Source organism: Poecilia formosa, unplaced genomic scaffold (genome assembly GCF_000485575.1).
Source record: "Poecilia formosa unplaced genomic scaffold, Poecilia_formosa-5.1.2 Scaffold186, whole genome shotgun sequence".
NCBI classification, from domain to species: Eukaryota; Metazoa; Chordata; class Actinopteri; order Cyprinodontiformes; family Poeciliidae; genus Poecilia; species Poecilia formosa.
Window position 1 is genome coordinate 865,848 of NW_006800125.1, and position 12,835 is coordinate 878,682.

Below are 12,835 nucleotides of genomic sequence, written 5' to 3' on the forward strand. Positions count from 1 at the left end.
AGTAACTCAATCACATAAAAAAAACAGCAAAAAAAAAAATAATGAGGTCTGTTATTAAGGTGCTCTGGGAGACACATGCGAAGTGACCGGGTTGTGGCGAACGTCCCATCGCATGAAGACCTTCTAAACGAGCTTAAATAGCTACGTGAGTCCGGCCGTGTGAAGAACAGCAACCTGGTCAAACACCATAATCCCCATAGTGCCGGGAATAAGCACTGGACACTTGTACCCTCGTCCAGAGCAGCTTAAACTGTTGTGGTTTAGTGCTCTACATTCCAGCCCAGCTCAGTCACTAAGACCTTTTACCCCGTCAAAGGTTTTCTTTGTGTCCTTCCAGTCATGGAAGTTAAAGTAGGTGGAGTTGCTCCGTTTCCTCTCCTAGCTGCGACTATCGCCACCAACACGCACAGAAGCAAAATGCACATCACACTGCAGCCCTACGCGTTTTCAGACAGGACATAAAAGATGCTGATGCACATTTTCCTACGCTTGTTGCTAGGGGGAATCCCATCTACGGGGACAACAATGAGGGAATTGTTGCCATGTAAAAGATATCCACGACAAAGTTTCGGGCTCGCTGGGTGCCCAGCTGCTTCTTGCCTTGTTGCCGTCAGCCGTTTACAGCCCGAGTGGACGTCGGGCAGACGGCGAGGACGCTTCGTGACACCAGAAGGTGTTGATACAGAAGAAGAAGAGGAAGCATCTGGAAAGCAGGAGCTCTTCATCACGTTTGATCTAATGTTTCAAACGACAGCGCGGCCCTCTGAGACGGACTGAGGCTCTTACAGAGGGATGTGAGGTGTCACCTTACCACACAGCTTCACTCAAGAGACTAAAACCGACAACAGTCTGAATTTACTATTAGCCGTGGAGCTGTCCCAGAAACTTTGACTTGACACTGAATCCAAGAAATGTATTTACTTTGATGACTAATTTAAAAATAACAGCCTTGTTACTTAAATAACTTAGATCATTGAAGTAATTTTAATATCAAAGACAAAGTGAGTAAATAAAAAAACTAAAAAAAAAAGCAGAGTGGTGATTCCATCTATTAAGGGACTAAAGCAAAGCAAATCTACCGTGCGCTATGCGAAAAAGTAATCATCCCACTTGTTAAATCATAAAATAAGAAATGAACTATAACATTTTTCTTTCACTATCCACTCCGACGCCTGACAGAACCTGTCTGACAACATGAGGTCGGCCAAAAGATCTAAAACGCAAAATGCCATTTAGACACAGATCTACAGAAAATAGAGAATAGATGAGAAAGGGTCACTGACATCTAATCATTCTGGAAAGGATTCGAAACCCATTTCTAAGGCTTTTCAGCTCCAGTGAACCACAGTGAGAGCCATTATCCACAAGTGGAAAAAACGCTGAACTGTTGTGAACCTTCCCAGGAGAGGTCGCCCTGCAAACACTACTCCCAAAGGAGCATCAACCACACGTCCAGGGAGCCACAAAGACTCCAGAACTGCGTCTAAAGAACTACATGCCTCACTTTAGGGCTTAGTATTCATGATCTGACAATAACAGAAAGACGTGGGAAAACATGGCATACATGGGTTTCAAGGCCAAAAGCACAGCTGGACAAAAGCAGCCATCTCCCATTCGCCAGAAACAACATGTAGACGATATTCAAGACTTTTGAGGGGGGAAATATCCTGTGAACTTACAAGAGAAAAACTGAATATTTACATCTGGTCTTAAAACAACAAAGCATTTCAGAACAAATCATACGTACAGTCAAACACGGCGGTGGCAGAGTGATGGTCTGGGACTGCCTTAGGTCCAAGTCTGGACCTAAATCCAACAGAGATATTGTGCTTTGGTCTAAAACGGTTTAATGTGGCTGAAATAAAACACCAAATCAATTTAAAAGGCTCACAGGCAGCAATCGAAAGGTTACAACCAGTTAGTGGGTTTTGGGGTAAAGTAGCTTTTTTGGGCAGAATCAGTTTGGTTGGGATTTTTTTCCCCTTTAAAAACACAAACATTTCATTTAAAAAAAAAATGGTTTTTGTGATTACTGAGGTTATATTTGTCTGATACTAAAACCTATTTGATGGTGCAAAACATCCAAGGCCAACAAGAAGGTAAAAACAGAAGAATGTTGTAAGGGGGGGGGGGAAAAATCATTTTTCACAACAGTCAAACACCAAAAGCAATACTTTAGAAGATTACCAGAACTATTGAGATGTTTTTAAAGAAATAGCTTGTGGTTTTTGCAACCTATGAACAAAATGACAACAGTTTTTTTCTCCACCAAGGTTCCCGTCTCAAGTTCCACCTGTGCTCCGACAGACAGGACAGCTAAACGTATACATGGGGCTCTGTGTTGCAGCAGGGGCTAAGACATCATTAGTGGCACATACCTCTTCTTGTTTGGCTCTATGTGAAGCATGGCATTACTCATCCTCCTCCAGGCACCAGAGAACTGCACGGCACAAATCAAGTTTCTGCCTAGTGATTCACAACGTGACGAGGAGACTTGCATAACATCCAGATCCATATTCTCTANTCTAAATTTATCTTAAAATTATTTTTCTGACATTAGTGTGTGGTCTATCGCAAGATTACATTAGCATCCTCAAATTTCCAGGTGGAACAAACTACAACAGAACAATCTGTTTCTCGCTTGGTCTGGAGTGACGTTTGATGTTCTGATTGATCTTAACATTTTCCTTTCCACACATGAATAAGTTCATCTGATCTCTTGTTCTATTTATATCCTTATCTGTCTGCTCTACTTGGTAGCACTTCCTTGACAGCTACCACACTGGCGTTGTTAGCTTTTCCCGGCTTTTCTACCAGTGTCCTCATGGTGGTTGCCTCAGTGAATGCAAGATGGCACCATGATGTCACTCATTTGCATAGGGACTGCCATTTTGGAGCGTCAGGTTCAGTAATCTCCATCTAATTTGACGTTTGAACCCACTGATAAGAGAAGTGATAGATGAGACCTGACTGGGAAGAAATACACACCTTTAGCAGCAAATGGAGCTAAAATAGTGAAGCAAATAAAACAAAACAAAACAAAAAAAAAAAAACAGCAACCTAACGGTGGCTACAGGCATTTCTAACTCAGCCTTAATCCAGGGTTTGGTTGTAAAACAATAGCCCAAGCTTTATGCATCTCACTGAGCTCTGTTCAATCCATTATCTGAAACCGGACAGAGTATCACATGGCTGCAAATCTACAAAGACATGGCCGTTAATCTAAACTGACAGGCAAGGCAAGGAACCCATCAATAAGAGAGGGAGCCAAGAAATTACTCTGGAGAAGCTGCAGACATCCGACAGCTGAGCAGGAAGTAGCCGGCGAATGTGGAGACAGAGCTCCTTAACGCGAATATCATCTCTGGATCACAGTAGCTCACCACAATGTTCTCTCCCTTGTTTCTTCCCTTCCTTTTTTTTTTCTCTAGGTGTTGTTTATTTTTGTATCGCCCAACAGGGTTTCCCATTAACCCCAGCAGTGAGCTTAGCATTGCGCTACATCAGCTTTTTCTTGCAAGTAATGTTTTGGAAGTCGTAAATTAGGATTTCATCTGATCAGAGTTGCTTCTTCCACATGTTTGCTGCATGGCTTTTGTGGAACAACTGCTTTCGTCTTGACGCTTTCTCATGAAGTCTAGATTTGTGTGTGTGTGTGCAATAGTTGTCCATTCGACACGTTTCGCCACCTTCAGTCAGGAGCAGCTTGACAGATATGGCTGCAGCTCCACATTAAGATGGACGCTGCGTTCCACTTTGCTCACCAACACAAACTGCTGTTGCCCAGCGCACAGCAATACAAACAAATCTGTTTCTCAGAGCAGCGCAGCCGATTTCACATCCCGACAAAAAGTGTGTTAATGCTGCACATCAAACACAGGGTAGTGGCAGCATCATTCTGTGGGGATAATACTGCTTTTCTTAACCAGAAAGAGGAACACTGGTCAGAGTTAATGGAAATGAATGAAAGGCAATTCTAGAACCCCCCCCCCCAACATCTAGAGCTATGATGCAATAGTTTGGATCAAGTATATTAATATTTTAAGGTGGCCTAGTCAAAGTGCAGACCTAAATTTAATTGAGAATATGTACGTCGATGAAACCAAAAGTCTCTTGGCTACTTCACAGAGAATTGCCAAACATGCAATTTATTTATTTTTTTGCAGCTCTGTCGTTGCTCACTTGTTTTTATAAGATATATTTAATGATTGAGAAGCATTATATTTAAATATTTCCTTATTAGAAATTGAATTTATTTGTGTGAAGAATGAGCACTTTTAAAATCAAACTTTCAGACTGCATAAAATCTAACAGTAGTGGCTTTTAAAGATTCTGTACATTTATCTTGATGTATTTGGTGACAGCTGTTCTCACTAGTTTCGTATGTTTCTTTGTATTGTCTTTGTTTTATTAAATTTTATCTTTGGTCCAAAGAAAATAAAAATAAAATAAATGGTTTAAAAAAATAGAAAAGAAACTTTAGTGTATAGCTGTGGAAAGTTAGTAGATTCATCCCCTAGTTAAAGCAAAAAATAAAAAATAAAAAAGGAAAACTTAGTGGAGGTATAAACAGGTGCATGCCACACTATTCAGGTCTTAAACTTAACTGAAATGTAAAAACAAACAATAAAAAGAAAGCACATGGACGCTATATATCATGAACTACTTTCAGTAACTCAATCACATAAAAAAAACAGCAAAAAAAAAAATAATGAGGTCTGTTATTAAGGTGCTCTGGGAGACACATGCGAAGTGACCGGGTTGTGGCGAACGTCCCATCGCATGAAGACCTTCTAAACGAGCTTAAATAGCTACGTGAGTCCGGCCGTGTGAAGAACAGCAACCTGGTCAAACACCATAATCCCCATAGTGCCGGGAATAAGCACTGGACACTTGTACCCTCGTCCAGAGCAGCTTAAACTGTTGTGGTTTAGTGCTCTACATTCCAGCCCAGCTCAGTCACTAAGACCTTTTACCCCGTCAAAGGTTTTCTTTGTGTCCTTCCAGTCATGGAAGTTAAAGTAGGTGGAGTTGCTCCGTTTCCTCTCCTAGCTGCGACTATCGCCACCAACACGCACAGAAGCAAAATGCACATCACACTGCAGCCCTACGCGTTTTCAGACAGGACATAAAAGATGATGATGCACATTTTCCTACGCTTGTTGCTAGGGGGAATCCCATCTACGGGGACAACAATGAGGGGAATTGTTGCCATGTAAAAGATATCCACGACAAAGTTTCAGGCTCGCTGGGTGCCCAGCTGCTTCTTGCCTTGTTGCCGTCAGCCGTTTACAGCCCGAGTGGACGTCGGGCAGACGGCGAGGACGCTTCGTGACACCAGAAGGTGTTGATACAGAAGAAGAAGAGGAAGCATCTGGAAAGCAGGAGCTCTTCATCACGTTTGATCTAATGTTTCAAACGACAGCGCGGCCCTCTGAGACGGACTGAGGCTCTTACAGAGGGATGTGAGGTGTCACCTTACCACACAGCTTCACTCAAGAGACTAAAACCGACAACAGTCTGAATTTACTATTAGCCGTGGAGCTGTCCCAGAAACTTTGACTTGACACTGAATCCAAGAAATGTATTTACTTTGATGACTAATTTAAAAATAACAGCCTTGTTACTTAAATAACTTAGATCATTGAAGTAATTTTAATATCAAAGACAAAGTGAGTAAATAAAAAAACTAAAAAAAAAAGCAGAGTGGTGATTCCATCTATTAAGGGACTAAAGCAAAGCAAATCTACCGTGCGCTATGCGAAAAAGTAATCATCCCACTTGTTAAATCATAAAATAAGAAATGAACTATAACATTTTTCTTTCACTATCCACTCCGAGGCCTGACAGAACCTGTCTGACAACATGAGGTCGGCCAAAAGATCTAAAACGCAAAATGCCATTTAGACACAGATCTACAGAAAATAGAGAATAGATGAGAAAGGGTCACTGACATCTAATCATTCTGGAAAGGATTCGAAACCCATTTCTAAGGCTTTTCAGCTCCAGTGAACCACAGTGAGAGCCATTATCCACAAGTGGAAAAAACGCTGAACTGTTGTGAACCTTCCCAGGAGAGGTCGCCCTGCAAACACTACTCCCAAAGGAGCATCAACCACACGTCCAGGGAGCCACAAAGACTCCAGAACTGCGTCTAAAGAACTACATGCCTCACTTTAGGGCTTAGTATTTATGATCTGACAATAACAGAAAGACGTGGGAAAACATGGCATACATGGGTTTCAAGGCCAAAAGCACAGCTGGACAAAAGCAGCCATCTCCCATTCGCCAGAAACATGTAGACGATATTCAAGACTTTTGAGGGGGGAAATATCCTGTGAACTTACAAGAGAAAAACTGAATATTTACATCTGGTCTTAAAACAACAAAGCATTTCAGAACAAATCATACGTACAGTCAAACACGGCGGTGGCAGAGTGATGGTCTGGGACTGCCTTAGGTCCAAGTCTGGACCTAAATCCAACAGAGATATTGTGCTTTGGTCTAAAACGGTTTAATGTGGCTGAAATAAAAATCAATCAATCAAGGCTCACAGGCAGCAATCGAAAGGTTACAACCAGTTAGTGGGTTTTGGGGTAAAGTAGCTTTTTTGGGCAGAATCAGTTTGGTTGGGATTTTTTTCCCCTTTAAAAACACAAACATTTCATTTAAAAAAAAAATGGTTTTTGTGATTACTGAGGTTATATTTGTCTGATACTAAAACCTATTTGATGGTGCAAAACATCCAAGGCCAACAAGAAGGTAAAAACAGAAGAATGTTGTAAGGGGGGGGGGGAAAAATCATTTTTCACAACAGTCAAACACCAACAGCAATACTTTAGAAGATTACCAGAACTATTGAGATGTTTTTAAAGAAATAGCTTGTGGTTTTTGCAACCTATGAACAAAATGACAACAGTTTTTTTCTCCACCAAGGTTCCCGTCTCAAGTTCCACCTGTGCTCCGACAGACAGGACAGCTAAACGTATACATGGGGCTCTGTGTTGCAGCAGGGGCTAAGACATCATTAGCAGCACATACCTCTTCTTGTTTGGCTCTATGTGAAGCATGGCATTACTCATCCTCCTCCAGGCACCAGAGAACTGCACGGCACAAATCAAGTTTCTGCCTAGTGATTCACAACGTGACGAGGAGACTTGCATAACATCCAGATCCATATTCTCTATTCCTACAGCAGTGTTTTTTTTTTTTGTTTTTTTTTTTTGTTTTTTTAAGCAAATGAGCCTTCATTATGTGCTGCAGATCAGAGTTGAAGCTTTGAGAGCAGCAGAGATGGATGCTGGATGGGCCACAACACCAACACTGTCCACTGATCCTCATACACAGGGCCTCTGGAATGACAAAGCTGACCCACATTCAACAACAGGAGTGGATGGATGCTCATTTCACCAATATGGACTAACTACAGGATGATAATGCGGATTAAAAACAAGAAATCACTGCAGATGTCTCATAAAAAAAACAAACATAAAAAAAACATAACCCCCCCCCCTCACCCCGCACAAACTATAAATGATAATCCCTACGTGTAGCAGTAAAAATGGCAGGGATTTCATGTTTTAAAAAGGGGGTCAGTGTGTGTTTATATTTTTGCTATATTCGTGACTCGACCCACTGCAGTAGCTGGGACTCAACCAGCTGACACAGAGACCCTGTCAGTCCCCGAAGGAACACAAACCCGCAAATAAATCTCCAGTTTCCACCTAATCGACAGCATCTAAAGCTCCTGAACCCGCTGCAGGAACATCCAGCCTACCTTCGGACAGCTCCAGGTCCAGCTCCGCCAGCTGGTCCCTGACCTCTTTCGGCAGAGCCGACAGATCAACGCCGCGGTCGGTCATCTTCGGAGGCTCCGCAGCCAGCGGGGTGGATCTGATAAGCTCGAAGGGCAGCAGGTGACGATCCGGCGAGAGGCTACAAGAGGGAGCTGGGGGGGGATAAACAATCAAGACGTGGTAGCGGTGCTGTTTACTACATCTCCGCGACTCCCCGACACCGCCATGACTGTGGGAGATGGGAACAAGTCGGCAGAGAGGAGTCCGTTAGTCACGTGACCCGGGATGATTGGACCCTGTGGAGGCAGGAAGTGGACTCGGTGCGCCCTCTGCTGTTAGCAGCTGGAAGTGAAACAAGCTTATTCCACCTCACCTGACTCACCCCAGGTGGAAGATGGCAACCTGGCATAGGGGCGATATGGACTCACGGCAAATTTTCATCACAATAGTTTGTGATACTATTGTAACGATAAAGGTGATGATAAGAACTGTTTGGGGTTTTTTCCACCTTACCGTGTCGCCTGCATGACCCTACAAATACTCTTGAAAACATACTCATTTATGATGAGTATGACTTTTAACAAACCGCACAGTTAACTCTATAATGATATTTTTTAAAATATATTGATATTTATTGACACTCTCATTAGTACAAATAATAATATGAATAATAAAATACAGTATTGGGGGATTTCAAACATTTTCAATTGGAATGTATTTCAAATTTAACGTTAAATCAAGGTTATTATAATAAATGATAAACATGATAAATTAGTGCCTAATTTTTATTTATCGCTGGAAAATAAAATTTTATTTACACCTGAACACCAAAAGGTTTCATTATTTCACTCATTTAACAAAAGATAACCACTTTTTTTTCCTACCTGAAGAAAATTTAAGATACCTTGTGCATTGATTTCCTAATGTGGGATCACAAAGAGGCATAAAGAAATCTAAAATTAAAAGACAGGGAAAATCTTGAATTTTGGATACATATATAGAGTATTTGATGTCTAATTATTTAAAACAATACTAAGTGCTAAGATTCCAGATAGGTAAAAAAAAAAAAACACATTTACCTTTTGTTATACATTAATTTATTTCATCGTTTGTCCAAGACAACTTATTAATTAGCTGAGACTATACACAAGTTATTTCCCATCTTGAGGCCTGAGTATTGAACAAACTTACTCCACACAGATATTTTCAACATGCCCCCTTCCCACCCCATGTAGTAAAACACTAACAGAAAAATAAAAATAAAAACCTCTAACCAAAAGGGTGCATACAATCACATGGAGAACACCTTAACGTTCCCACAGAAAACAAGAAGCCTAAAACATGTTATAAAAACAGCAACGAGGAAAAAAATAAAAATAAGATGATAGTCGATAGTCGTGGAAGAACAATGTCATATATTAAAAAGCTGCAAAAGAAAGTCAAAAGAAGCACCGTGCATGTATAATTAATCTGGTTCATAATGTAATAGCACTAGTTTTATGGTATAAAGCTCCCAATCAGACCATTTGTAACTTTAACATGTACGCTGATTAACAGTCCATTCACTCAACAATAATCTTCACATTTCCTTTGGTCACCTCGTAACTGTAGCGTTTGACTGAAATAGAGCAAACCCTGTCAGCAGCTGGACTACACACGTCCGCTCAAAGCAAGAACATTGATATTCAATAGAAAAATATATTGCACTACTCTTTACTCAACTGAAATGTCTGGGTAAAGGGTTTAAAACCTGTCACTTGTGATTATCAATTAAAAGTATTCCAATAGCCCAAAGTTTTCAGGGGCCAATGATGGAATCCTAACAGAACCGGGCCAATTTTCACGTTTACAGATTGATGTTACAAAACAGTGAGAGTATAATGGGCTACATACAAACAGTGGTATTATTCACCCTTGAGTAATCCATGCAGTCAGTAGGGGGTTGATACAATTGACTAATATCATGATATCCATTCTAAATGGGTTACATGTTAATAAAAACAAGGGGCACACAATCACAGGATTAACTGTGTTCACATCTACGATTTGTTTTGTTGTGAACTCAACCAACTTTCATTGAGTGCATTATTATTAAAAGAGTTGACTGGGAAAAAAAGACAAACATTTATAAAATAAAAAAAGTACAAGACAGATGATAAAATAACAAAAGAAGAGAAAGTTTTTCCAGACTGCATTCACAGCACTCTGGAAAGATTTTGCTACAACTGAAAATGAGCATTAAACATGTCAACATTTTTACCTGTGAATATATCTTTAAATGGAGTACCTACATAAAATTCCCACCAGATGTTGGTGACAAAGAAATCAACAAAACCTAATCCATACATTTAGTTATGAAATCAAATGTATTTTGGAAAAAATGAACCAACCTGGACTCTTTGCTTATTATACTCACAGCACAAGACTCCACTACTGAAGAAAATGCATGCTTAAGCTTCATTTCATTTATACTCTTTTAGGTAGATTTGATTACACTGAGGTGAGTCAGCTTTCTTGCCAAACAGGAAGCTTGACATAAATGGAAAGAACTGAAGATCTATGCAATGTTGAAACTGCCACAACCAATGAAACCCTTTCTACCAAGTAGCATATAGTGTAGTACATTTCTACATTTAGCACTTATTCTTTAAGTTTTTCACTTTATTTCCATTCAACTTAATTTATGGAGTTAAGTTGATTTCTCTGTATGTTTGGATTATTTATGCTAACAACAGGGACTGATGATCATCCGCTTCTTACTAAATGACCACTGGAGATAGGCACCAGCCTCCCAGCAACCCTGCAAGGATAACTGGGTAGGAAAAAAAATGGATGGATATCACCCACATCCAGTGTAATTTAATGTTGATAACTCCATTAGATATAAATTTATTGAGAAAAACATTGGCATATTCAATAATCTTCTTCCTAGATGTAACTAAAAACATTATATGAACAAATGCAGATGTTCAAAACTCTTTTTTACAAATTAAAAAAACAATCATGATATATTACAGTAAAACTGTTAGCATGGAAAGAAACAAACCTCATCACAGCCAGTGTGGGAAGAAGTTGGACTGTTGCTGCTTTCCAAGCTGAAATAAAATAACTAAATGGTTAAAAAGCCATTTCATATTTTTCTTCTGGATCTAAAACCATTTCTGTCATAACTGACCCCGAACCCTGCAGAGTAAGTGTTCGACACATAATTCATATTTACATACACAGAGTGGTGAAGCGTTTCTGAAAAGGGAGCCTGCTGGAGGAGGGTTTGGCAGAAGTACCGCACCAGGTCTTTGTGTGATTACTGTAGGATGTTCAGGAGGGAAAAGGAGGGGTATCTATGGGAGTTAGGGTGGGTTCCCTCTTCACACCAAGCCTTGCGCCGGTGCGGCCTCTGAATGTCACTCGAGTTCATTCCGGCTGCCGTCTGCCTGCACATCATCTCGGGGTTGGCTGCAACTGCGGAGCGATGACGACCCCTCCGGGCTGGCCCGAGCCCATGCCGGCTAACACCGACATGGCCACCGCTTCTGCAGCCCGGACGCTCAGTCCATTTATGGTGGGCCCCGGGCTCGAGGCCACGGCGGCGGGTGACGGCACGTGCTGAATGACCGCCGCCGGGGAGCCGATGTGTTCGGTGGAAGCCTCCCTCGAGGCTTCCTCTCCTCCTGCAGCTACGGACAGACAGAGCAACATTCACCCTTAGAGAGGTGAGCGAGTAAAAATAACACATTAGATGGATGAGATGGTGGATGAGAGCTGACTAAAAGTTGTGATGAAACAGGAAGACATGTTAGTTAATGATCTCGAATGGTTACCTAAGAAAGCTGCCTTCTTCTGCATGACAGTGACAGGGCAGTCTTTGTGAGCTAGAAGGAGCTGCTTCAGCTGTGCCACCTCATTCCTCAGCAGAGTCACTTCATTCTGATGGCAACACAAAATATTCACCATTCATTCAGTCATCCCCAGACCATCCACAAAACACGTTTAAATGTTCAGCATAGCTTACTGTTAGGGAGATGTTCATGTTGGCGAGATCTTCTGCCTTCTTCTCCAAGGAGTTGACCCACAGCTTTCGTTTTTGTCTGCAGCGAGAAGCGGCCGCCCGGTTTCTTTCCAGAAAACGCTGCCTCCTCTCGTCGGGGTCCATCTCCGACGCACGCCGCCGCCGTCCCCCTGTTGGCTGAGCAGGGGACACCTGGAGAATGAGGAGGGGGGGTAAAAGTGGGCCACTTGCAGACATATACATGATCACTTGTAAATTATCCCTTGGTATGTTGCATTGCAAGATGATTTGTTGGGATTTTGTGTGCAAGACCGACACATAAGTAGCAAATAATTATGACATTGAAGGTTTTAACATATATATATATATATATATATGTGTGTGTGTGTGTGTGTGTGTGTGTATATCAGTGACGTGAGGTGAGGTTCATTGCTGGTGAGGCACTGACTTACGACTATATAGACGCCATGTATGTTATTTGACGTACAGAAATTTCGCGCAGGCACACAACTCTGGGGGGCAAAAAGACTAATCTTTTACATGTCATCCATAGCCGCGTTAACTCAGTGAAACTTAGAAATGTAGGTATTAATTTCATGCTATGATCCACAGCAAAGGGAAAGAGGTATTCGCCACGCTACACGCAGACTCGTTGCCATAGCAACAGACAACATGTTTTAGGATTTAACACAAAAAAAAAAACTAGATTAGCTACCGCTTCTACTTTACTGAATTACTTAGACATCCAAACTGTAACCCACGAAACGCACATTTAATTAAAAAACTAAACAAAAACATCTTATGCTGTCTTACCTTTACTTATCAATGAAATCCACGCACCGCTAATTCTGCACAAAAATATCCGTTCATCCAAAGCCAAGTCTATCCTCGGCATGTCTTTTCTACTCCGTTTAAGAATCATCAAACTGTCTCGAAGCAAAACTTTCAGCTCCGGTGTTGGTCTTCCTTTAGTTATTATCTCCTGCTTCAACTGAAAATCCACTTTAGAAAACTGTTTAAGTGTAGAAAT

The 12,835-nt window shown here is 41.2% G+C and overlaps 2 protein-coding genes across 2 annotated transcripts in view; both read right to left on the minus strand.

Annotated features, from left to right (window-relative positions):
- dip2bb (disco-interacting protein 2 homolog Bb) overlaps window positions 1–8,069 on the minus strand; it is a 46,475-nt gene extending 38,406 nt beyond the window's left edge. Inside the window, 1 exon segment of the mRNA XM_016678584.1 lies at window positions 7,778–8,069. Coding sequence (XP_016534070.1) covers window positions 7,778–7,862 — 85 coding nt within the window. The 5' untranslated portion in view covers window positions 7,863–8,069.
- An 801-nt stretch (window positions 8,070–8,870) lies between these two features.
- LOC103147674 (cyclic AMP-dependent transcription factor ATF-7-like) lies at window positions 8,871–12,149 on the minus strand. The gene is made up of 3 exons (XM_016678674.1): window positions 11,809–12,149; window positions 11,618–11,723; window positions 8,871–11,473 (listed from the first exon to the last, which is right to left on the minus strand). The coding sequence occupies exons 1-3, from the start codon at window positions 12,046–12,048 to the stop codon at window positions 11,238–11,240; spliced, it is 582 nt and encodes a 193-aa protein (XP_016534160.1). The 5' UTR covers window positions 12,049–12,149; the 3' UTR covers window positions 8,871–11,237.
- Between the last annotated feature and the right edge of the window lie 686 nt (window positions 12,150–12,835).

Coding starts and splice junctions, on each gene's coding strand:
- LOC103147674 (XM_016678674.1), bottom strand. CDS start 12,048: ATGTATATGTCTGCAAGTGGCCCACTTTTACCCCCCCTCCTCATTCTC. Junction 11,724..11,808: donor ACATGAACATCTCCCTAACA/GTAAGCTATGCT, acceptor TGTTGCCATCAG/AATGAAGTGACTCTGCTGAG. Junction 11,474..11,617: donor GAAGAAGGCAGCTTTCTTAG/GTAACCATTCGA, acceptor GTCTGTCCGTAG/CTGCAGGAGGAGAGGAAGCC.